The 24,915-nt window shown below is 47.5% G+C and overlaps 1 protein-coding gene and 1 long non-coding RNA gene across 2 annotated transcripts in view; one reads left to right on the top strand and one right to left on the bottom strand.

Moving 5' to 3' along the window:
- The window catches only part of PLEKHM3 (pleckstrin homology domain containing M3), a 133,688-nt gene extending 131,325 nt beyond the window's left edge, over nt 1-2,363 (top strand). The window contains exon 8 of the mRNA XM_073306631.1: nt 2,131-2,363. Coding sequence (XP_073162732.1) covers nt 2,131-2,155 — 25 coding nt within the window. The 3' untranslated portion in view covers nt 2,156-2,363. The remainder of the gene's footprint in view (nt 1-2,130) is intronic.
- An 8,162-nt stretch (nt 2,364-10,525) lies between these two features.
- On the bottom strand, nt 10,526-19,805 carry LOC140895858 (uncharacterized). Its single transcript, XR_012154376.1, has 3 exons — nt 18,644-19,805; nt 17,269-17,386; nt 10,526-11,043 (listed from the first exon to the last, which is right to left on the bottom strand). It is a non-coding gene; the product is annotated as an uncharacterized lncRNA (long non-coding RNA).
- Between the last annotated feature and the right edge of the window lie 5,110 nt (nt 19,806-24,915).

Here is a 24,915-nt window from a genome sequence, read left to right as displayed (position 1 = left end):
GTTCATGGACAGTCATCATGGTCTAGCTGCTAACCTAAACCTCGCCTAGGTTTAGGCGGCCTTGTTCATGGACAGTCATTGTTGTCTAGTCATCGTTAGTCTAGCTGCTAACCTTTTGTGTTTTTTTTACTTTTGACAAGGATTTTTTTTAATTATCTGCAACTGTTGAGTCAATATCCTTAATTTATGATCAACAAAGTTAATGTTACAATTTAAGCTCAGTGAATTGAATTATATGTTGACAGTGTACCTAGGTGAGGGTTATTTGTGACATAATTTCAGAGCACCAGTCCCTTGTGTATAAAGCTAAATCTAAATAAATGGTATAAAAAAAAGTCTCCTTGGCACCATTTTTTTCTTTTATTGAAACACTGCGGCATGAATAGGGCGATTGGGTGATTGTTCAGGCCTTAAAGCTAATCTACCTTCAAACCCTAGCCCACTGGGGAAAGTCCTCTAGATTCTAGCTAATAATAATATTTTTCTCTTCTTGGGTTGGATCCAATGCCATGTCTACAATACAGAGACTATACCAGCATAGCTATGGCACCGTCTCTATGCTGGCATAACCCCATAGTTTAGATGCAGTCTATGCCAAAGGAAGTGTGTTTTCCATCGCTGTAGGAACACCACCTCCCTTCACGATGGTAGCCAGGGCGACAGAAGCATTCTTCCATCAACCCTAGCCACATCGATACTGGAGGTTAGGTTGCTATAGCTGCATCACTGAGGGGTGTGGATTTTTCACACTCCAGAATGACGTAGCTATGTCAATCTAAATTTTAAGTGTAGACTTGGCCTAAAGCTTATCGAAGTCAATGAATTTCACTGGGCTTTGAGCTTTAGTCCCTCCCATCTGAGGATCTCAAAGCACTTTACAAACGATTAATGACTGGATTTTCTGAGGTGATGAGCACCTACCACTCCTTTTGCAATTAATGAGAGCGGTGGCTGCTCAGCAACTTTGAAAACCAGGCCATAAATCTCTCACTGCCACCGTGAAGTAGAAAGACCATGTCACCCACTACTGAAATGCAGCCACCTCTGGCTTGTCTGCCTGACAGAATGTTGCCATGTTCAAAGACCGTTGCCAAGAAGTCTTAGCTAACAGTGATTGAGTAGTCAGTATAGGCAAGGGGAAATAGTGTTCACCACTGAGTCAGCTGGTGTCATGATCAGAGCCCATCCTCACCTGTTCCTTACTTCTGTAGTCTTTTCCTGTGGGAGAGCAGGCCTCATGGAGAAACAAAGAGCAAGATTTTGGAAAGGGGTGGCAGGATACTTCAGTCCCAGGGTTTGTCAGAACTTGGTAGCGCACTGATCTTTCATCTTTGGAGACCTGGGTTCAGATCTTGATTTAGGTCATAAGTGAGAACAAAGGTGATGATCGCATTGGTGTGCATCACAGAGTACAATGAGCTGTCTCTGGCCAGGAGGCACCCCTGGAATTGCCTCCACTGTTCTGCATCAGCAAGAATATGATGACTAAGCATTTCTCAAATTTTAAAAGACAACATACATAAAAATGCCCCATCCCTGGCTTTGTGGCCGATGACAATGTTTTAATTTGCTGTGTTATGCTGAAGTGCACTTGGGTTCATTTCTGTAAATATAATGTTTAAAAATCTATGAGGGCAAAGGTTAATAAACTAGATCAGCCTTGGAGAGGTGTGGGAATTTGAAACAAACAAGGTGGAAGCCCGGAGCACTTAAATCCCATTATGATGTCATGGGACTTAGGTGCTTGAGCATCCTTAGGCTCAGTAGCGAGGCCGGGAATTTAATGGATATTCAACTACCCTGTCACCTCTAATGTGGTCCCTCCAGGTCACGGTTAAGGCAAGTTAACCTTGTGGGGAAGTTTTTAGTGCCACTGTCTCTGCTCTATCAGGTCTGTGCATCCGTGCCCCAGGGATGGGAAGCCAAAGCTTCTTGCCAGCACTAAATCCACTATTTAAAATACAGGAAGAAAAAGATGATGAGAAAATGGACAAGAAGGGAAGTGCCTCTAAATGTCTACGGGTGACTCTTGTGTTGTCACGTCTTAGACCAGAGTGATTCCTCCCCCACCCCTTCCCACCCAACCCTAAAAAAAAATTCAATCAGGAGTGTAAATCCTCTACTCCTCAGGTGCCTTTGGACTTCATCCCCCTGATGAAACCAGCTGTGATAAAGAGCAACGAGTTAATGTTTGACTGAAACCAGAGGAGCCACACGGTGTAACCATGTTCCTGATAAGACCTCCTCTTACCTCCTTATTTGCCTTACAAGGTGAGTGAGTTGTGTTTCTACATCTTCTTCCCCCCATCTCGCCTTTTCAGTCAATAGGATTAGACACAGCAGGAAGTTTTGGCTCATCTCTAGGCATCAGTGGGAAGCAGAGGGCCTGATGGTTGGGAAGCAGCTTTTTCCATCGTGCGCCTTTTCATTTTATGAGCGTTTAAATGAAGTGAGCTGTAGCTCACGAAAGCTTATGCTCAGATAAATTTGTTAGTCTCTAAGGTGCCACAAGTCCTCCTCATTCTTTTTAAATGAACTAAGTTGCCCAAAAATATATTCCATCCGCTGCCAGGGGCCATTTCGGGTAGGAGGCACGAGGGACCTTGATTTCAGTTTGGGTCAATAACCTCATAGCTGTGATTTTTCCTGCCCCTCCCAACCTATGGTGCATAGTAAACACTTTGGAACTGCCTCCTTGCAGTAAAGTATAACTACTGCAATAAAATCTTACCTTGAAGGCCCTTGTTTTCCTTGCAGATGGAGTGAGAATGTACTTAACTGCTACTTATATTAACCCGCTCTGTTAACTGCTCAGTGGGGCTGAGCTTTACCTTCTTCAGCCCAGGCATGGAAGGATGTAGAAATGCCCTGTTGGGATCCGGTGAGCTCTCCGGGCCCCACAGGAACCAGGTGCCAAGTGCTAGTTGAGATCAGCAAGCTAGGGGCAGTGTACCTCTCCCCTCCCAGTGTGCTGTCAGTGAGGGTGATGTGGGCCATAAATCAGAGAGGACCTCGCGGGGAATAAGGCTGAATAGACCCCTGCCACAGCCACCCTTCTACATTGTTTTCCTCCTGGTGGGTTCATTTATATCCCTCATCCTGAGGGCACACCCATTGCTAGAGGCCCCTCTGGGAGCACCATCACAGGCAGAGCACCCCGTCGCTATATCTCTGAAGTCCAATCCGCTGGGAGAAACCAGATGTTCAGGTCATTTTTGCCCGTTCACGCCCTATTTGCTCTACAGCAGAGTCAGCTGGACCAACTCAAGATTCTTTGTAGTCCCAGCCCCTTGCTCACAAGCCACAGTGGAGGAATCACCTTATAACCACTCACGTCACCTGAGCATACTAATCTACCCAGAAACACTTTTCCTCATTCAAAATTCACCCTTTCCGTGCCTAGGGCCGAATGATTCGCCATTGGGTTGCGTAGGAGAAATGATCCCAGCACTGTGCTCCAAGTCTGCTTCGGCACCTTGTGATAGTCATTTGTGACCAGTGCGAAGCGGGTGTCGCAGGCTACCAAACGAGAACACACCGGTGTAAATGACTTCCCAAGGCTCAGGGCAGTGGAGAATTGGGCCCTTCTTCTCTAGTAGTCTCTTCATATCGGAATTGAAAGCTTCCACCTAAAATGTGAATTGGTTGTGCCCGACTTCCCTGTGTTACCAAGGAAGTCGGACTAGATAGATGGTCACAATGGTCCCTTCTGGCCTTGGAGTCTATGAACTTTAATAATCTTTCAATTACTCATTTTTTAACAGGCAGTCCACATAGCGGAATTAGAATGTAACCTTTCTACCAGCTGTACGTGGCCACAGCAAGGGCCAGGTTCAATGAGTCTATGGGAACCTTTCTAAAATAAAAGTAACGTATGGCTTGTGCCCCATCCAGAGCCAGACCCCAGCTCTAGGGAACTAACATTTTACCTCCCTCGTCAGCTTCCCTGCTCGCTTGGCATAAACAGTACAACATAAATAGGGCCCTGCCAAATTCACAGCCATGAAAAATGCATCACGGACCATGAAATCTGATCTCCCCCTGTGAAATCTGGTCTTGTGTGCGCTTTTACCCTCTACTATACAGATTTCACAGGGGAGATCAGCGTTTCTCAAATTGGGGGTCCTGACCCAAAAGATTATTTGGGGGGGGGGGTCGCGGTATTGCTGCCCTTTACTTCTGTGCTGCCTTCAGAGCTGGCGGCTGGAGAGCAGCGGCTGTTGGTTGTGCGCCCAGCTCTGAAGGCAGCACCTCACCAGCAGCAGCGCAAAAGTAAGGGTGGCAAGACCAGACCACGCCACCCTGAGTTCTGCGCTGCTGCCTTCAGAGCTGGGTGGCCGGAGAGCAGCTGAAGTGAGGGTAGCAATACTGCAAACCCCCCCTACAATAACTTTGTGCCCACCCCCACCTCCCCTCCTTTTTGGGTCAGGACCCCTACAATTACGACCCCGCGAAATTTCAGATTTAAATAGCTGGAATCATGACATTTATTATTTTTAAAATCCTATGGCTGTGAAATTGACCAAAATGAACCATGAATTTAGTAAGGCCCTAAACATAAAACTCTGGAGAGAAATGCACTGGTGTGAAATTACAGGTGTAAATGAAGCAACGAGAGCTAGCTTTTCACCCCTTGGGGGAAGTAGAGCGTTCCAGCCCCCTAAGCCATCTAGCTCTGAGACTTGCAATCCCATTGTAGCAAAATGACCAATGATGGGGGGGGGCTGAGAACTGCTGCATGAACCAGTATGCCAATCGTCTCTGGAAAGGAAAAGGATTCCTGGGGCTTTGCGTACACAGTTATGGTTTGTCTTTTAAAAGGGCTCCTGTTTAATTAAACAGCAGCCAAAATAGCATTTCAGACACCAGGCTAGTCAGGAGGGTCTTGTGTTACCATCAAGGCAAAGAGCTGAAAAGCACATCAGCTAATCGGGTGTCACAAGTCAAACCAGACAAGGTCTTCACAGCGACTAGGAGTAAATTCCAGCCATTTGAAGCACAGACAAATAAAAACCTTGGCATTGGGGTGGTGAGTATGCTGAAGAGCTGTTTCATTGCCTATAGTAAAAGACTCTTGAATTTCTGCAGTCTGAATTGCTCAGACACTAAAAATGAGGTTAGTGGGTTCATCTGGAAAGAGAAATAAGGTAAGGGCTTGTTTCAAGAGTTGCACTTTCCATTCACTAGAGAACTCAGAGTTACTCACTACGTACAATGTCATAGCAAGTCAATAGCAAGAACCATATTAACAATGTAAGCAAGGTGTAAATACAATGCCTGAGTAAGGACGTGTAGTCACTTGGCCCAAGTAAGACAGCAGCGGGCAGACATCGAGCCTACGTATGTAACAACTGAAACCAAGGTGTCCTTGTATTTAAGCACATTTGTTTACAAACTAACCTCACTGGTCTGTGACTAATGCCATAGGCAGGTACATAATGTGCAACTGCTAAGCCAAAGTGCACTGAAAATCCAATGTCTGGTTCTGCCACGCTCTTCACGGGGAGTAATGCCTTGTGCTGAATTTTTGTCCCGGAGTCCAATGGGCACAGAACCTTGCCCTTCAAGCCCTGAGGATAACATTCAGCCCTGAGGCACACGTGTGCGCCTGCTGTTGAAATCAATCTGTGTTGGGCATGCACAGCTGTGGACAAACCTTGGCTTTAAACAGGCTGAGCGGGGGCCAGATTCAGCACCCGGGAATAGCACCTTACCCTGGGCATGGTTTCAGTGGCCGCAAGGTTGGGCCCACAAACAGGGACAGATCCGACTGACATCAGTGGAAGTGGCACCACTATGAGAGAGACCCGAACTGGGCCCACGGCGTTGAAGTGAGGGGTTGAGAAATACAAACGGTAGCAGTTGACAAGTGTGGCAGATTCCTGGTAAAGATGAAACTGGGGGCACGTGGGTTCGGTAGCGAGTTAACCCGAGATGGCACCGGGTAAAATAAGGAGGGTGTAATAGACGTACACAGTAGTGACATTGTTAACCGGACCTACAGGTTTATGTCAAGTGCTGCTCCGGGGCCATAAAGCACTTCTGTGAAGGAGTCAGGGCAAAGGGACAGACAAAAGAGGCTCCCTAAATAAGGCCCTTATCCAACTCCCGCTGAAATCAACATGACTCTTTCCAGAGAATTCAGTAGGAGCTAGATTGGATCCTACAAAGGGAAGGGAAGCCCAGATGGCTTGTTTGCTCCATTGACAGCATGTAACTAACCATGTTATCAGCAGTTCTGATTTGATCAGCTCCTCTCCACCTGTGGAGGGTGCTGGAAGGGGAGCATGTCAAATGGGATGGGGGAGTGGTTGTGTAGCGCTGTCTGTGGGGGACAGTGGTGGCTCCAGTGGTGAGGTGTGTGTCTCTGGGTGGAGGAGGAAAAAGTATGCCATGCTAGAGGCCAGTGTTTCATTTCCTTGCTTGTATGTTATGTGAAGGGCAACCTAAACTCACACACAATGCAGTTTTTGTGGGCACTAACTACTAGGGATCACCACCTTTTCTTGTGCTTCCATCTCACTGACCCCAGGCCTATGTAGAGTGTAAACCTAGATTTTCAAAGGAGCCTAAGGGCATTAGACACCCAAATACCCTGGAATTTCAATAGGGGTTGGGTATCTAACACCCTTTGGCTATAGGCAGCACAGAGCAAGCTAATGCAGAGTGGAGTTCTTGACTGTGTCTCTAGCATTTGTGGTTTCAAGGCAGAGCCTCGCTGAGACAGTGCTACAAAGAAAAAGCCAATGAGAGCACAACTGGTCGCGGGCCAGATTTATGGCACCACCACTGCAAACAGCACACGCTGTTCTGTAGCAGAGTGTCGGAGCCACACTCCAGTCGCTCTTCTGGACAACTCATCACACAGCCCCCTGGGCTGGCAGTACTGAACCAGCTTTTATTTAAAGCACAGCATTGTGGACATGACTGTCCCCAGAACCTGGGGTTCAGAGCCAGACTTGACAGCTGAACCCAACTTTTATAGTGGGCCAAACCACAACCCCAGGTCCAAACACCGTGATTTAGGGGGAAGTTTGGATCCAAGCTCAGTGTGGGTCCATCTCGACTAGACACTTTTGCATCCCTTTGTATGACTATGCCAACGTTTCTTCAAGACAGAATTGGAGCCCTTATTCGCGTTGCTTCCGAGAGTTGCTGGTCTCCCACAGGCTGTTGTTACTAGTCAGAGGTTTTGCTTCTTTGTCCAGGTAACTAGGATAGGTTTAAAGCAAAGCATTTAGCTGAAATGTCCCATCCTCTAGCTGTCTTGCAGCTTTCCACTTTTGGGGGGTTGTCTCCGTGCTTGCAGTCTGGTGGCCCGGTCCTGGACTATACTTCTCCAAAACCTCCTAGGCTTCCAAGAAAATCACTTCTGTGTAGGTATTTATGGGGCACTTGACACAGCGGAATGAATGTCTCATCCCAACGTGCCCGTGAGGCAGAGGGTGGCATCCCAGTTTCACCCATGTGGAATTGAGGTACAGAGGACACATTAGATTTTTTCTGAGACAGAGCTGATGAGGATGGTTCTCAGTGGGGGCCGCTGGGTGAGGAGGTTTTTAGCCTCTACTCCCACGTCACTTGCCCAAGGACACACAGGCGGTGTCTGGCAGAGCCTGGACCACCAGATGGTCCTTCCTCTCCAAGCCCATCAGCCTTTTGTTCTTTCTCCTACCCCATTATTGTTGCTCCTCTCCTATTCCAGATGCTTAGTTTGGAGGTGTTGGGTTTTGATCTTGAACCAGCGTCTCACCCATCCGGACAGAACTTCTGCTGCAAATGCCAGAGCAGATGCGGATCTTGTGCCAGAGCAACTTTGTTGGAATGAACAGAGTCACTCCCCAAGATATGTGATGTGAGACTCTGACCTCACCCAATAGTCACACTAGCTCCCTTAGCCTATGACCCTTCATGTCATGTCATATTTCATTCACCTGAGCTTTATCGCAGTTGAAGATGACACCCAGGTGTGTTCACACTTGTCCCCTCTGGTTGTACTAGCCCAGGAGTTGCCACGCCACAGACCAGCCACCCATCCTCCCCGCTGTACACAGTAGAGCACTGTCGTACTCGGTCACCTCTTGTTTCCCATTGGTCCTGGGCAGAAAGAAGAGTTTGAAAGTCCAGTTCATTCAGGGCTTTTTTAAACACAGCAGAGCACCAGGGCACCAGGCCTCACTGGGTTTTGTTTGTGTTCTTTTCCCATGAGTATTTAAGTGGTGCCCCCCACCCCCACCCCAGTCACATACGCTCTTTAGCCGCTGGGATCTTGAGACTGCTTGGCAGATTGAGACATTCCCTTTATCCCACACATACACACACTAAAAATCATTATTTTTACTCGTATCGTTATTAATTTTCTGCCAGCTCAGTGCAAACGGCGGCGTAGCTTGTGTGTGTGTCTTTTTCTCTCGCTCTCTTTCCCCGCCTTGTCGTCTTCTTTTTATTGAGGGGGCGCACTGATTGGAAAAGCCCACCTGCCCCCCTCCTCTTCCTCTCCAACCGTACAATTGTCACTGCCAATTAGTGCATTGTTCGGGCACACAATGGCGCTGTAGCCAGTGGAATGGGCTGCTTTTGTGCTTCTCCAGTCGGCCGTGGGGGCAGTCAAGATTCATTTAGGGCCTTACACAACATGGACAGAAAATGCTATCAGAAAAGCAAAGGGAAAAAAGAGAAGAAGCAGAAGAAGCGGTGGGGGGGGAGCAAGCGGTGTAGAAAAAGAGAGTGGGGAGGGGAATTGGCTATTCAAGGGTTAGGCCAACCTCATGAAAGGCCCAAGAGCCAGCGTTGCATTGAAGCCACCCCTTGGAACACAAAAAGGAACTAGGGTTTAATAGTAATTAGTGGGCTAACTGTGCAAAGAACACTCGGCCTTTTCAGTGGATTGTTCCAACTTTTACTTCTTCCCTCTCCCTCCCCTTACAAATCGGGGCGGGGGGAGAAAAGCTACAGGGCTGGGAGTCGGCGGCACTTCAGTGCTCACCACATTCTGTAGAGGGCCATTCAGCGCTTCTTTTTGACAGGTAAATTGGATTTTATTCTCTGAAGCTTGTAGCCAATTACACAGGGTATTTTGCAGCCGGGGCGCGACATATGGGTACGGTTTTGCAGTCAACGTTTGGCTTGTTTCAAGTACCTTTAGAGCCGCCCCGTCCCTTTTTGCAGCCTGGGGAGTTGCGCGCAGAGGCCAAGCCTCGGCCGCTTTTAACCAGGGCACATTCTTGTGCTTTTAATCGGCACAACGTGCTTCCAGGGGATCTTTTTTCCTTTCCTCGTAAAATACATAGATTGAAAGTTGGGACTTTTACGGAATTCAGCTGGGGCCAGAGGTGGCAGCAACACGAAACTGGTCCCATCAGTTTAGCGGCTATAAGGGATCCACTTGGTTAAAAACCAAACAGACCGAATCCCAGCTCTTTCTAGAGCTTTGTATGCATTTGCTCAGCATGGAAGCTGGCTGTCTTCGTTTTGCCCTGAGAGTCTCTCCTGAGATGCAAAAAGAAAAGGAGTACTTGTGGCACCTTAGAGACTAACCAATTTATTTGAGCATGAGCTTTCGTGAGCTACAGCTCACTTCATCGGATGCAGATGAGATGTGATGATCCTGAGATGACCCATCTCCCCTGTTCTATGTCCCTTCTCCAGCCCACTCTCACTCACAGTAGGACTCAATGGGAACATCTACACTGCAATTAACCACCTGCCGCTCACCCGTGTCAGCTGACTTAGGCTTGCGAGGCTCCGTCTATGGGAGGGTCCCAGAGTCCTGGCTCCAGCCTGAGCCTGAATGGCTACACAGAAATTAAACAGCCCCCTAGCCCCCGCGCCCAAGTCAGATGAAACAGGCCAGCCGTGGCTGTTGAAGTGCAGTGAGGCCATACCCAGTCTGTGGTCACTGAAATGCTCTAAAACGCAGTTTGTCTGAACTTGTTTCCATTAGCTAGGGTAGGAGGGCGGCCAAACCATGTTTACATTCTGTTCCAGGGTTTCCAAACTCAGTGTGTGGCTAAGCCAGTTCCCGGCCAAATGTAGACAGGGCTGCAATGTACAACTCCACTGCAATGCAAAACCCACGCCATGGGGTCTCAGGGCCCGGGTTAATTGGCTCAGGCTCACAGGACTCAGGCTGCAAGCCTAAAAATAGCAATGTGGATGTTTGCGTTTGAGCCAGAGCCTGGCCTTTGAGACCCCATGCAAGGGCGGAACGGAGGGGGCCGGGGGCATGGCCCAGACACTTTTTACCGGCCATAAGGGTGAGCGACGGGGAGGAGGAGGCAGAGAGGAGCGAGCCGGGGGTGGGTGGGGGGGGCAGGGCCTCAGAGGGAAGGGGCGGCATGGGAGTAAGGGGGCGGGGCCAGGGTTTGGGTGCCGGTGGCCCCACACACTTTTAGGGAGCGTCTCCCGGTCCTGACGCCATAAGGGGGCGGGTCTCAGAGCCCAGGCATCAGCCTGAGCCCAAACGCCTACACTGCAATTTGTAACCCTGCAGCCTGAGCCTCGTGAGCCCGAGTCAGCTGGCCTGGTCCAGCCGCGCCATGCTACAGGGCTTTCATTGCAGTATAGATGGAGCTGCAGGGGCACCATCTCTCCTCTGGAGCCCATTCAGTTAACCAGCAGGAGGCACTAGGGAACAACTTAATGCCCTCCTCCCTCTCCCCCTGGGTTAGATGCTGATCTCCTTTACACCAGTGGAGATCCCCTGACTTGAATGGAGTTGCTCTGAGGTGAGCACAGCAGCTGACCTGCTGTCTCTGCAGAATTCGCTCCCTGTCCCTGAATTTAGTGTTTGAGCTTAACCTGAACTCTCTTCTCGGCGAGTGGTATCCTGGGTTAGACTCTGTTTTATTTCCTTTACTGAATTTGGCCCTTTGTTGGATCAATGGCAGTGCATAAAAAGGTTTATCAAGCTGTTACAATGTACATTCTTGCACAGTTCGTCTTGTTAGGATTCCGCTCAACTCAAACAATGCTCACGTTTAGGTTTTATCAGACACCTCCTTGTTTATTTACCGGCATTGAGCAGCTGCCATGTCTTCCTATCTGCAAGTCAAATCAAAATAATTTTAGAAGGTTTTAACTTCATACAATCGTTCTTAGGCAGTGAACAATACAGGGCATCTCAACCCAAATCAGAAGTAAATACAGACACAGGATTATATGTTATTCTTTTCTCCTTTACACAGTGATGGCTCATAAATGAAATCTACAATGGAGAGCTGTATGGGTTAGTGGTTAGTTCACTAGCCTTTATCATCTCATGGGACCGGGATTCAAATTCTCCTAGGATACAAGGGATGATGAGCAGTGTCTGATCTCTGGTATAGCAGTGTGACTCCACAGAAGTTAATAGAGTTACTCTGGATTCACCCCAGTGTAATGAGATCCGAGTCCAGCCCTCTGAGTTTCGGAGTCTCTGATGGACATTTCTCAGTGTCATAGAAACCACGTCTTTACTATCAGGTGGCTGGTTCATGGCCTCCGTGAAATAGGTGTGGTTGTATTAATCCAGTTCCCAGTGAAAACAAGTCTGTAACCAGACTCCGAACCAGATGTGGGAGCAGCAGCAAAGAGACTGCCCCTTCCTGCCGGAATGACTCTGAGCCCACGTAGAGGACTTTAGGAATTCCGTTAGAGCCGGGTACATATTCATGCAGTGCACACATGATCACTAGAGCTCCCAGTTTCCATCCTTCAGGGGCTTGGGTTAGGGTGCTCTCTAGTAACACAGTACACATCCATATCTCACAAACCATCGCTGGGCCCTGATTAGCCATCTCACTGGCAGCCTCTGCACTGAGAGGCCAAGGATTAAACTTTCTTCTCATGCCCCCTCCCCTAAGGTGGTCAGTTCCTACAGACGCTTTGGCAGGGCACTGTGGGGAATCTTGCATGGCTGTTGCCCAAACTGTCCTTCCCTGACTGGAGGGCGACTCTGTTCTTCTCAGGTTTTGATACCACCATGGTAGCTGAGATGCTTCCAGCCAGGAATGGAGCCCAGTATCATTCAATAATGGTTTCCTCTCCATTCCTCCTCCGCGTAGAGGTAAGCTTGTGGGCATAGTGGGTATGAAAGGGTATGTCTGCACAGTGCCTGGGTGGGGGTTAGCTCTGCTCCAGCTAGTGCCTAAAAATCTCAGTGTGTGGCTGCAGCATCTCAGGAGGGCCACTCGTATATGTGCTGAGGGGGTTGAGTGGGATTGGACTGAGGCAGCCAGCCCAAGTCACCAGCCACGCCACGTTGCTATTTGTAAGTGCCAGATGGACTGGGAATTACACCTCCAGCTGCTGTGTAGACGGACCCTAGATGTGCGTGGCTGGGGAGGTAGGGAAGGCAGATTGAAGAAGCAGGCTGTGCAGATGGGCTGGAAGACACTGTGACCTTCGTGATAGCCCCCGAGAAAACCCCATCTCCTGTGCGAAGAGAGCTCACCTGATTCCGCTGCGCCCAAGGATCAGCGCTGGTGAGGTCAGTCCAGGCCCGGAAAGGGAGCAATCTTTGAGAGACTCTGAGCTCAGACCATTTGACACTTTGAGAAGGGCAAAGATCTTCCATGTAATGTGGTGTTGAGGAAAGTGGCGCCCAGCGGTGATGTGCTCTCAGTGACCCCTGCTGCAGTATTCTTCACCAGTGGCAGTTTCCTCGTGGCTGAGGCTGTCAAGCTCAAAGAAGCCACATTGCCATCAGTCAAACAGAGGCAGGTATTAACGTTGTCAGGTCATCCATGAGCAAGGGTGGAATGCAGGCTCCTAGCCACTGGGAGATGATAGAAGGTGTTTCTCAGGCAATCTGCTCTGAAAAAGGCCAGTGTCTGTGAGGGGTCCCAATGGACTCCTAGGTTGCAAAGAGTCTTGATGAGTTGAGGGCATGTGTCCTGGACCAATCGGGGCTGCCTCATGGTAGCAAGGTCACCGGTGTTTTCCTCTGCTTACCAGCATACCCTCTGTCTTGCTATGGTCTTCTGCAACTGCCGAGCTCAGCCAGGCACTGGGCTAGCTGGCTGTCAGGGGGGTTACTGCCAGCTGTGGCAGCCTGGCCAAGTTGTGGAACTTCTGCATATCATTGACATTTGAGCCCACAAAGTCCCATCGTTTCTCCTGGCAGTGGCATGTAAATATTGAATGAAAGCAGGGAGCGAGGGGCTGCCTGGGTCCCGCTGGTGGTAGAGAGGCAGTATTCCATCACGCCCATGTGGAAGAACAACACATGCTTGACGCCCAGGTGGAAGAACAACAGCTGTTGTGGACCATGTCTTTGGTCCCTGGCCTCTCTCGCTGGCAGGATGTCGTCATGGTGTGAGCCACCATATTACATGCTGCAGGGAGGGCCAGGATTACGAGTTTGGATGTGTCCCCTTTACCCATCAAATTTATTTCCCATTTCCATAGCATTAGTCTCTTTGCAACAGCTGTTGCTCTTAAACAGCCCTTGTTTTGTGGGCCACGGCTATTTCCTAACTCCCCAAAATCTCCTCATGTCAAAATGTTTGGGTTACTGCGGATGTCCGGTTTCCAGCCCATATTTAATCTACTTCTGCCATGAGCCCAGCAGTGATTTGCTGATGGGCAGAACCGAAGTGTCTGTAGGAAATGGCTGCAAGACCAGCGACAGTTCCAAAAAGTGCCATTCTCTTTTCATCCAGCTTTCTTTCATTTTTGTGTCCAGTAAATTTGATCTTGAGTTCATGCACGGGGTTCATTTGTATTTCAGCATGAGCTGTGTCCTTCGAGATAAACAATGTGACACACTAGGTCTGGCTCCAAACATTCCTCTGACCCACTTGAGCGTTTCAAGAATTTTAAAAGCACATATTGAGAATCTGAAGTGTCTGGTCTTAGCAAGAATGTCTAAAAGGTCATAGGAGGCTGGTTTGGGAGCACCCAATGTCTGAAGTTCACTAAGTGGCTCATCTAAAGCCTCAGTTGAAAATACTGCTCGTGTGTGTGTATGGGGGGGGTCCCCCGTCTAGATGGAGGAAAACACACAGGTCTAGATTTTCAACAGCGACTGGTGATTTTGGCTGCCCCTGTTTTTGGATGGCCGACGTGAGACACTTCCAGGGGCCTGGTTTTCAGGAGGTGGGTGCCCTCTACTTTCTGAGACTTGGGCATCTTTAAGGTGTCTCAAGATGGGTGCCCAAAATCACTAGGCCCTTTTGAAAAGCTTGGTTGTAGCCTCTTGAAAGAGCTAGGGTATAGATGGGGCCAGTGTAGGGCTTTGCTTATTCCTACTGTGCGTGTCCCAGATAGTGACATTTTAATGAAAGGATGGGTTGAAATTTGGGTTTCTGAACATGGTTTGCATCTACGCTCAGCTATGACAGCCTTAGATTTGTATGGCTAGGAGGGACCACTGAATCAATTAGTTTGACCTCCTGTATAGCACAGACCATAGAATTTCATCCAGTTACTCCTGAACTGAGCCCAATAACCTGTGTTTGGCTAACGCATATCCTTCAGAAAGGCATTTGAAGGCTTCAGGACATGAAGAATCTATCATGTCCCTTGATTGTTTGTTCCTCTGGGTTAAAATGTGTGCCTTATTTCTAATTTGAATTTGTCTGGCTTTAACTTCCAGCCATTGGTTCTTGTTTTGCCTTTCTGTGCTGGAGAAGAGCCCTTTAGCACCCAGTACTTTCTCCCTGTGAAGGTGTTTATACACTGTAACTGAAACTGAGTTTATTTAAGGCTGAGTATAACACATAGGAACATAAGCACATTGCCAAATATTCTGGTCTGAAACATGGTACGCAAAGCCTTGTGCCACAATGGAATGGCTGTGCATATTTGACTCAAATAAATCGGTGCTCAAGGTAGAGGAATGAAGAGAAAATAGCTGTTTTAGGTTTCAGAGTAACAGCCGTGTTAGTCTGTATTCGCAAAAAGAAAAGGAGTACTTGTGGCACCTTAGAGACTAACCAATTAGGATGTTTGTTGGTCAAAAACAGCTTTGGTCTAAAAATATAGCACGTAATAATTAGCTTATATTATTTTCATCTCATAGAGGGACTGGATAGCTCCAAGAGGGGAGATGGAGCTTTTTGCCTCTGGATCCTCAGCTGGTATAAATCAGGGGAGCTCTTAGGAAGTCAGTGGAGCTATGCTGTTTAAAACCAGCTGACCATAGGTCAGCAATTCAAATCCAGCATAAGTCTGTACTGACCAGAACTTGTTGTTCCCATCTGATGGCTGCTCAACAGGGTCTGAGAAATAAGCCAGTGGGTCTCAGTCCAGTTCCAAAGAAAACCTCCACCTCATTGTCATTCACTGTCACCTTTGCACGATAAAATTTTGAGTGAACCATGGGCACTGAGCAATTTGTTCCCCCCAGGAAGCAGGAGTTCAGACACATTGATGGACAGTACGGGGCCAGGACTCTGGAAGAAGCTGTTGGAGTTCGTGCTTCAATTTGGCAACATTCATGAAACCCAAAATTCACTACAACTAGATTTTTAAACATACAAATTTCTACCCAACACCATCCCCCTTGCTGTTTAAAAATCCCAAATGAGCAAGCTATTTCACATTGCAAAGTACCCAGAGCAACCTCTTTTCAGGAAACATTTCACTATATGTAGCAATAGCCATTTCAGAACCCATCCAACTATGTATTTAAACACTCATTAAAGTCTTTTGGGTAAATAACACATGTTTTTAAAATTTTCTAAATACACAATAGGCCCTAACCCAATAGACCTTAATTGCTTTGAAGGAGCCATTAGATTCTATCAAGTCAATAGACTGGGGAAAGGGCTTAAAGTCGCTCACCATCTAGTTACATAACCCACAATTTTAAAGTCCATAAATAAGTATTTACACAATGAACACTGCGGGCTTTGCAAGAGCCATAGTAATTCATCATGTCAACTTCAGCATAGAGCCTTTTCTCTTTTCCAAGGGCCAGTGTAAAAAAAAAAAAATTTAAACCACAACTTGATGCTCCAAAAAGTACATATATGGAAAATGTCGGGCTGTGATGCACCGCAGTAGGGTCGCCAGGAAGATCAAAGGTAAAGCTCACAGGCTGTCCTTAGCGCCCACGTTGTTATCTTGGTAGTATGTCCGTCACCCACTTGTGACGCACAAAGCAAGCTGCCCTGTTCCTGAACGTGGGACTCTGGCTACATTGTTCAGAGGTAATGTAGGGCCTTGGCTTCATATTTATAAACCATTTTCCCTTGGTTCAGGTAGTCAGAAGCAAGGCTATGCAGTGAAACAACACGTGAGCAGGGAAGCCACACAAGTGCAATTATTTAGGTACAGTCCGTACATGTATTCCAGATACCCATGTGTTGAGTGTTTAGATACAGAAAATGTGTGTCTTCCAAGACATGCATCTGATTGATACATATGCATTATGTAAAAATAAAACAAATCATGCCTAATAGGGCAGTGCCCAGCAAGTGTGCTAGGCACTGTACATACACAGTAGGGGACAGTCCCTGCCCTCTTGAGTTTACGACGTAACTAGGCAAGCCAGACCCAGGACAGGGGAGGGGACAGAACACTCAAGCGGCATGACCAATCTGCTGGCAGCCAATGGCATATAAGTTCCACTTTGTGTGGCGGGGAGGGGGGGAGGCGTGTGGTTAATGAGGCTGGGATGAGAATTTAGAAAAGGGAGGGGGGCAAAGCTGGGGAGAAGAGGCTAAGAAGGGCAGATGTGGCATAAATGTGAGGTGAAGAGATTGCAATGGGGGCCAGTCAGCACAAGGCTGAGACAGACCAATCAAAACTGTAGGCAGTTCTCTGAATGTCCACAGGCCCTTCCCCGGCTTTGGTGGCTTCTGCTCTGACCTGCTGGAGTCACTGACTAACTCCTCTCTGCATTTTCGCCCCAAGACAACATGGCAGGAGGGAGGGGAGGCACTTATTCTCCTCTGCCTTGCACCTGGTGTTGCCATTTTCACCGGGAGAAAGAGGGTGCAATGCGCTACCAAATCTGCATGGTAGAGGTGAATGACTACCCATGGGCTAGGCCGTGGAGAATCAACCTCAGCAGCCTTGTGTAACTGGAAACATTTCCCTGCCACTGCTCGCACCAGTTCTGCTGTACTGAGTTTAGCAATGTTGGGATTGGCCTACCATAGATGGGCCACTCACAATTTTAGCACCATTTCAACTAACCCTGTTTGGAGCAGGTCTAATTGTCATGGTATTTAAACAGATGGTGGCAACCAGCAAAATATCTACACTGGGGCTTCCAGTGTTAATGCCAGCGGAGTTGACACAGTATTAACAAATATGGAAAGTATCTGTAAAACTCACCTAGTGTAGACAAGGGGGATGGCTGGTATCTTCAAAGAAAGCGAAGGGAGTTAGACATCCAACTGCCTTAGGTCTTTTTGGCAATCCCAGCTGATATGTACAAAAATCCCAGGATACCCTCATCAAGATAATTATTCAAGTTAATGCTTGTAGGCTAACAAAAGATCAATAAAAGAATCAAATACAGAAATGCTTGCCAGTTGATGTGTCTCATTCTTACCAGGAATAGCTCCACTCTCAGTGAGCAGAAATGATCTACAACAGCGATACTCAGACCTCAGTGGTTCAGGAGCCAAATTAGTGATCAACATTACCCAAAAGAGCCACAGTAGTGTGAATTCATTGTTTCATTTACTATCGATCCATCTATCTATCTAATTCTCACAGCAAAATGACTGGCTGAGTGGTCTACAATTGGCTAATAACATAGTAAAAGCATCCTGGTTGGTTAATAACTTAGATTGGTTAATAATTAAATCACACAGTTTTCATATCTTGTGCTGCAAAGAGCTGCAGGGGCCATATTAAAGAGCCACTTGTGGTTCCTGAGCTTGTCTGAGTATCACTGATCTACAATGACAAGGTCTATCTCATGTCAGCCTAGGCCAGCAGTCTCCTAGAAGGAAAGAGCCACATGACTTGCAAACAGAAACTGCTGGTAGAGTGCGGGATACACCAACATCTTTATTATATGGACTTTATTATATCTTATTTATTATATGGGGGGGAGGGATAGCTCAGTGGTTTGAGCATTGGTCTGCTAAACCCAGGGTTGTGAGTTCAATCCTTGAGGAGACCATTTAGGGATATTGGGGATTGGTCCTGCTTCAAGCAGGGGGGTAGACTAGATGACCTCCTGAGGTCCCTTCCAACCCTGATATTCTATGACTAAAGGTAAAGAGCTACATTATAAATTGACAATATTTATCAATCATGTACTCCCTTAGATTGTTAAGCTCTTTGGGGCAAGGCCAGTCTTTTCTGTGCTTATACAGCGCCTGGCAAACTGCGGTCCTGGTCTGTGACAGGGACCACAATACAAATAATACATTATAAGACCTATTTGTTTGTAATGTATTATGCTCACCTACGATACCGTAGAGGTAAGTAGTAATCCTATCAAATGTGCTTGCACTGTTACAATGCGTAATCCTATGATGGATGTTCTGCTATGTAGTCATTAAAAAAAAAACCCAGAAGCATAGACAAGCCAACAGATGCCTGCTACATTTCATGTACCCTCAGCGTAGAAAATAGAGCATTATTTATAGCCAGGCTCTAAGAGGTCTACACTATGTGAGGGGATCAATCTAAGTCATGCAACTTTAGCTATGTGAATAATGTAGCTGAAGTCAACATACTTCGATCTACTTACCACGGGGTCTTCACTGCGGTGTGTCAACAGGAGCCGCTCTGCCGTTGAGGCCCCTTGCGCTTCTCGTTGAGGTGGAGTACCGGAGTTGACACTAGAGGGATCGGCAGTCGATTTATTGTGTCTATACTAGACACGATAAATCAACCCCTGCTGGATTGATCGCTGCCCCTCAATCCGGCTGGTAGTGTAGACAAGCCCTTAGATGCATCTGGACCAGTGGCAAAAACCTGCAACAAACTAACAGCTGATAGAACAACTGGAAGCCAGAGCTTCGCTGTTTCCCCTAACCCGCATGTACACACTTCCCAGGACATATTATAACAAACTGACGTGAAACCACTCATAAAAATAAAAAACACTAACAGAAAAAGAAGAGGATGCCGTGGGTTTGCATTCAGCCATTCCTAATTACACAGTAAACATCACAGAAGACTGTCCTCTGCCACATACCATAGTTTGGATAAGGAACCAAAGGCCATAGTGAAATTTCCAATGATTGTTTACTGCCAGTCTCCTAATTTACAGAAACTCTTGATCAGGGGAGAATTAAAAAGCTGCGAGTCGTGCCAGGGAGTGGGCTATTGTACTTCAGAGAGAAGGGTGGCTTGTAAATAGCCACAGCCAGCTTCTGTGTAGCTTCAGCACAGGCAAACCTTAGCTTAACAGAGCTCCGTGGATGTGATTTGTGATTGTATCAGTGTCGAGAACCCAGAAAACAATACACGGGGCCAAAACTATGACGAGTTACAGGTAGGGTTTAGACAGCACAGCCTAGCTATCATCATTACAAACCTTGGCCTGCCAGGCACCAAAATGTTTAAATCAACACTGGCTGGCTGCTCTAGTTCGGTTACAAGCAGGAATTACGGGAGGAAATCTCTGGTTGGTGTTATACAAGAGTTACTTTAGCTGATCGTAATGGTCCCTTAAACGCTATGAATCTGTGACCATTTTGACAGCAATGACCACAGAATCAGCACGAAGGCACTACACTAATGGGCGCTGTAGAAATACCGACAATAGCTATAGAGATTAGCTAGCTGATGAACATTTTCCCCACCGGAGAAGTGTCCGTGTCAAGGTAAGAAAAACTTGATGAACGAAGGAATGTCCAGATTTAGTCTCCTAACCTGCTACCTGGTAGGCTGAGCACTGAGGACAATGCTTTCATCTGAGTGAAATGGGCCAGTGTGACACACGCCATCCGTGTCCCGTGGCACATACCACGCACTGCTTGGCTGGGGCACTGTGAAAAATATTGTCTGTCTGGTAGCCAATGGGCTGCCGATTTTACCTCCAGAAGAAGGCAAAAGCTGGAGCTTATTTTGTGTCCGGCCGCTGTTTAGATTCTCATGGGAGTGTGCGTGGGAGGTCAGCAGTGGCTTGAAGGCAGAGGGGGAGCTGCCCCCCCCACACAAGCAAAGTAGGGGAAGCTGTGGGGAGGAGCATGGCTTACCCAAGCCTACCTGGAAGGTGGTGGATCATTATGGGGTCAGTGCTGTGAGTCCCCCCCCCCCCCCGCCCCAAATTGCTATCAGGGGTCCTGCTGCTCAAGGCCCCTGCCTTAGCACTGATGCATGCAGTCAGCAGCGGTGACTTCCTAGTGATTTCCCAGCCCTGCAATCTGGTGTTTCCTGTTAGCTGGCAGTGGAGGATTTGGCCATATCTGCACACAATGGGGACATGACACTTTAACAGCATTATGTCAGCTGATGATGGTGCAATTGACCCATGTCATCAATGGCTGTACGCACAGCTTTCAACAGGAGCAGCAAATTAAACTACTGCCACCACTCCGAGGCGACAAAAACTGCAGGGGATATTTTGTATTAAAATGATGGACAGCAAAGGGAGAAACCTGATCCCATGCTCAGCCCCACTAAATACAATAAACACTAGGTAACTGTGCAACAGGGCCAGTTAGGAAAGAACCCTCCACCAGCCAGGTCACTGCACTGCTTTCGGGGTGTGAGTGTGTATTATTTATTAATGTATTTTGATTGGCAACAGAGGCCCAAACCTTAGGCTGGATAGCATACACGTAATTTACAACATACAATTCATACAAAAGCTCAGATAACCCAGATCAGATCAACAGCCTTCCCCCTCCCCGCGGCAGGCAACCAGGCAGATGAATCACAGAATACAGTATTTTAAAAACCTGCCCCTGAAAAGCTCCGATAAGCTCTCCCCAAACTAGGCCAGGGAAGATGCTTGTTTCGTTTGCCTGAAGAGGGGCTCAGCTTTGCAAAGGTTCCCAGGGCAGCTGTACCAGTCTTTCCTGCAGTATAGGGAGTACACCCAGGCAGCGGGAGGGGAGCTGAGGTATTACCATGACCTTCGTACCAAGGCTGTGGTGTGATTGCAGTTACAAAGCAAACAGTGGTCACTGCTGACTCACCCTGGCTCCAACACCTTTCCCCCAGCACTACTTCCTGATGACTTCGCCAGGAGATGGGCTAGGTTGGGGGGTGGGAGGGGACCATGAAACATGTCAAAAGTCCTGGGGTCCTGGGCGGGGGGTGGGGCAGCAGGACTTAATCTAATGGCTGTGAATGGGCGTGAAAAACAACAACTAGGAAAAAGTCCATTCTGGGGCCTTTATGGAGAAGTCCATATTACGAACCTGAAACACCACCCTTGTTCGCCAACGCCCAGACATAGGCCAAATCCTCCGGCCAAGTCAGAAGGGGCGAGGAGAGAACTAGACTAGAAAATAATCTTTAAGCTCCCATCTCCCAGTTCCATCCATTGCCACAGGACAGCTTTGTTCTCTTTTCTATTGCCCTGCTCCGGTTCTGGGCTATTCTTTGACCACCTGCGAGAGCCGTCGCTGCCCACAGAAAATCCAAACAGACCCACCTGCAAGGGAAACAATGAACTGTTTAAAATGGGGACACGCGACGCCCCCGGAGGCAGTGGAGCTGTGAAGGGGATTTTCAAGAGCGAGAGGTCTGTTGGTGGCGGGGGGTCGGGGGGGTTGAGTTAAAATGCCTAGAACAGACAAGGAGGACAAAGGCACATGTTGAAAGGTTAATAGGTTAGACAGCACCTTAACCTTTTCACTTCACTGACTTCTTGTGTTCCTTCGCTCTCAGCCAGGCTGCTTTAACCCAGTCTCCTCAGCATTGCTACATGGTGTGTTTAGGAGCTTCCCAAGCTATGTGCCTCGCAAGCTGAATGGGCAGAGAGGGTTTAAATAAGCAGCGTGTAATACGGTATTCGGCAGTGGGGTGACCTTTTTAACGCGGTTTTTGCATCATGGGCAGGGTGTGGGGTTGGGTTGTTTGGGGAGCGAATAACAAGTTATTGACAGATTCAGCAAAACAGTTCCCCCACCACCCTCCCTGCCCTTCCTTTTTGCAGGCTAGCCGGACAGGCTGTCCATTGGGCTCAGCAGAAGTGGGCCTTGTTGGTCAGGGGCCCTGGAACAGAGTGGGGACAAGGCCCTCCCACTTTTGGACATGGACAGGCCTGACCAGTCCACGTTTTGCCCCCGGCCCCCTGCCCCTCCTCTTCCCCCCCCCAGACAGCGACAGGAGGGGTTCTTCCATCGGGGTAGTTAAGTCACCTTCCCCAGAGGTGGTAGCTACGTGAATGGAAGAATGCATCCCTTGACCTAGCGCTAGCTACACCAGGGATTAGGTCGGCTTAATTATGTCATTGTGGCATGTGGATTTTTCGCACCCTTGAGAGATTTCACTGTGCTGTGTTCTAACTTATCCCCCCCAGTTTTCAGCGTTGAGCAGCCCTGTGGCTGCACTGGCATTTCTGGAGAACCCGCTCACCTTCTGGAGAACTAGTGTAAGCAATGTACAAGAGTAACAACAAACTGACCCAAAGCTGCTGATAATGAAGTGAAATGAAAATCCCCACTTGCTTCAGTGCCTTTCATTGGACTTTCACAGCTCATCCTGTTCCCTGCCTAGGCAAATCCCATTGTCATTAACAGCACTTAGCACCTGCCCAGGAGGTGCTAAGTGCTGTGCATTGACAATGATTAGCACCTCCTCCTGCTGCTTTCCCTGCTCTGACAGGCTTTGTGTACCTTGAAAGCTGTAGGACCAGCTCCTACTGTTATTCTAATACCAGGGCAGCTCCACTGGGACTGGTAACGGTGGGAGCTGTGGCTGCTGGTATTTTTACCAGCCTGCCACCTAGATCTACAAATTTAGTCAGTCAGGCAATTTTTCCTACCAGGGTCAGAGGAAATGGGGTCTGATCTCCCAAAGAGGGCTATTTTATTACTGAAAAATGCTGAGGCAGACTCCAGTGCTGAATTCATAGACATATTCCTGCCACTTGGATAGCAATGATGGCTGCAAATAAATACACAATTCCAGTGCAATTGTTTCTCTAAAACTGCAAGCCAAACAAGACAGTATTTTCAATCTGGGGCCCAGCTGGTACATGTGCTTGCATTTGCACATGTGGGCAGTATTTACATGTAACTGGGACACCTACCTGCACCTTTGCTCCCACAATGCTTTGATTACACAGGCAAATACCAGTTTGCATGTGCAAACACTCAGATCAGCAGGAACACCTCTTACGCCTGCATCTGATCATTCGGTCCTAAGTGACTGAAAGTGACAACTGAGCGCATTCCGGGGGGACAGGGGCTCACAATTAATGGATTAAAATCCCTCAGCTGGCATGGAATTTAATTCATTTTTTTCATTGTTAACAATAACGAAGAAATATACAAAATAGGAAACCTTAGACCAACCACCAATGGAAGTGGTAGATTCTCCATCTCCTGATGTCTTCTGATCAAAACAGGATGCCTGTCTGGGGAACATGCTTCAAGTCAGACACAAGTTATTGGACTCAGTCCAAGGGTAACTGGATGAAATGCAATAGCCTGTGATATGAAGGAGATCATACTGCATGGTCCTTTCTACCCCTAAACTCTATGAATGTATCAGCTTTCCTGGAAGCAGCAACATGCTGTCATTTTCTCTTGTTTCACTCCCATCCTCTCCCCTATCACTCAATGCCTGACTTGAGCATTGGCCTGCTAAACCCAGGGTTGTGAGTTCAATCCTTGATGGGACCATTTAGGGATCTGGGGGGGGGAAAAATTGCGGCTTGGTCCTGCTTTGAGCAGGGGGTTGGACTAGATGATCTCCTGAGGTCCCTTCCAACTCTGATACTCTATGCCTGAGTAGTTTTGTTATTTAGCTGATCCAATGCTGCAAACTCTCACTCACACATGCAGTCCTTAAGGTTTTGCAGATATCAGGCTGCCAGATGATTATTTAGATTACAATCATGACCCATTGTGTTAGACACAGTAAAAACCCATAACAAAGAGCTGGTCCCTGTACCAAAGAGTTTACAGACAGCATTCAATGAGATGCAGCAGACAGAGGAGACCACAAGGAAAGAATGAGCCAGTGACAAGGTTGTAAGCACTCTGAAGATGGGACCTAGTTGCTTTAAATCCCTGCTAGCACTGGTTTAAAAAAAAAATCAAAAATTTTCACCCAAAAAGGAACCAAGTTTTTGCAATTTTTGCCATTTACACCAAAGGTTGTGTTATCGGTATTACAATATTGATGACAAACTGCATTCAGTTTTGGAATGCTGAAATGGCTGCAACATGAAGGAATCATAGCATCCGCTTATAGAACTGCCCTATTGATATGAACAGAGAAGCTCCTTTCGCTAGCTGCTAACGCTCCAGGCCTCTAAATTCTGTACGCATCTTCCAAAATTCTAGGAAAAGGAGTTCATTTGCTCAGACATTAGGCTTGTTAGTGTCTATAGAACCAGATTGGTTTCATCCCTGTTAAATTCTATGGGACGTTTCCATGCAGGAGCAGTGAGATTGAGCTTAAAGAAAGAGATTTACCAGGCCTTCTAGCTTGTCCAATCCACTTCCTAATATGTTAAGCGCTTGTATAAGTATCAACTAATTATTTTTTGGTTAAAGTGGCAGTTTTATATGTAGACAACAAAGGGGCAAAAAAAAGAACAAGTCACTATTATTACAGGACAGCAGGTTACTAATGGTAGTTAGGCCCCCCCCCCAGTCGTGCAAATATTTATGCACGTGCTTAATACATACCAGGGCTCCCTTTGAAGTCAATGGAACTAGTCCCATGTATAAAGTTAAGCATCTACTGAAGTACATGGCTACATAAAGACCTGCACTGATTTAACGAACGGTAAGGTGTTTAAATTGATTTTGCTAAACTGGAGCAATCCTGTTTGTCAGCATCTTATGTCAGTTTAAATCTGGTTTCTTTTGATTCAGTGTAAATCAG

The sequence above is a fragment of the Lepidochelys kempii genome, chromosome 11 (assembly GCF_965140265.1).
Source record: "Lepidochelys kempii isolate rLepKem1 chromosome 11, rLepKem1.hap2, whole genome shotgun sequence".
Classification (NCBI taxonomy): domain Eukaryota; kingdom Metazoa; phylum Chordata; order Testudines; family Cheloniidae; genus Lepidochelys; species Lepidochelys kempii.
Note: the sequence above shows the minus strand (reverse complement) of the source record. Positions and strands in the feature narration are given on the sequence as shown.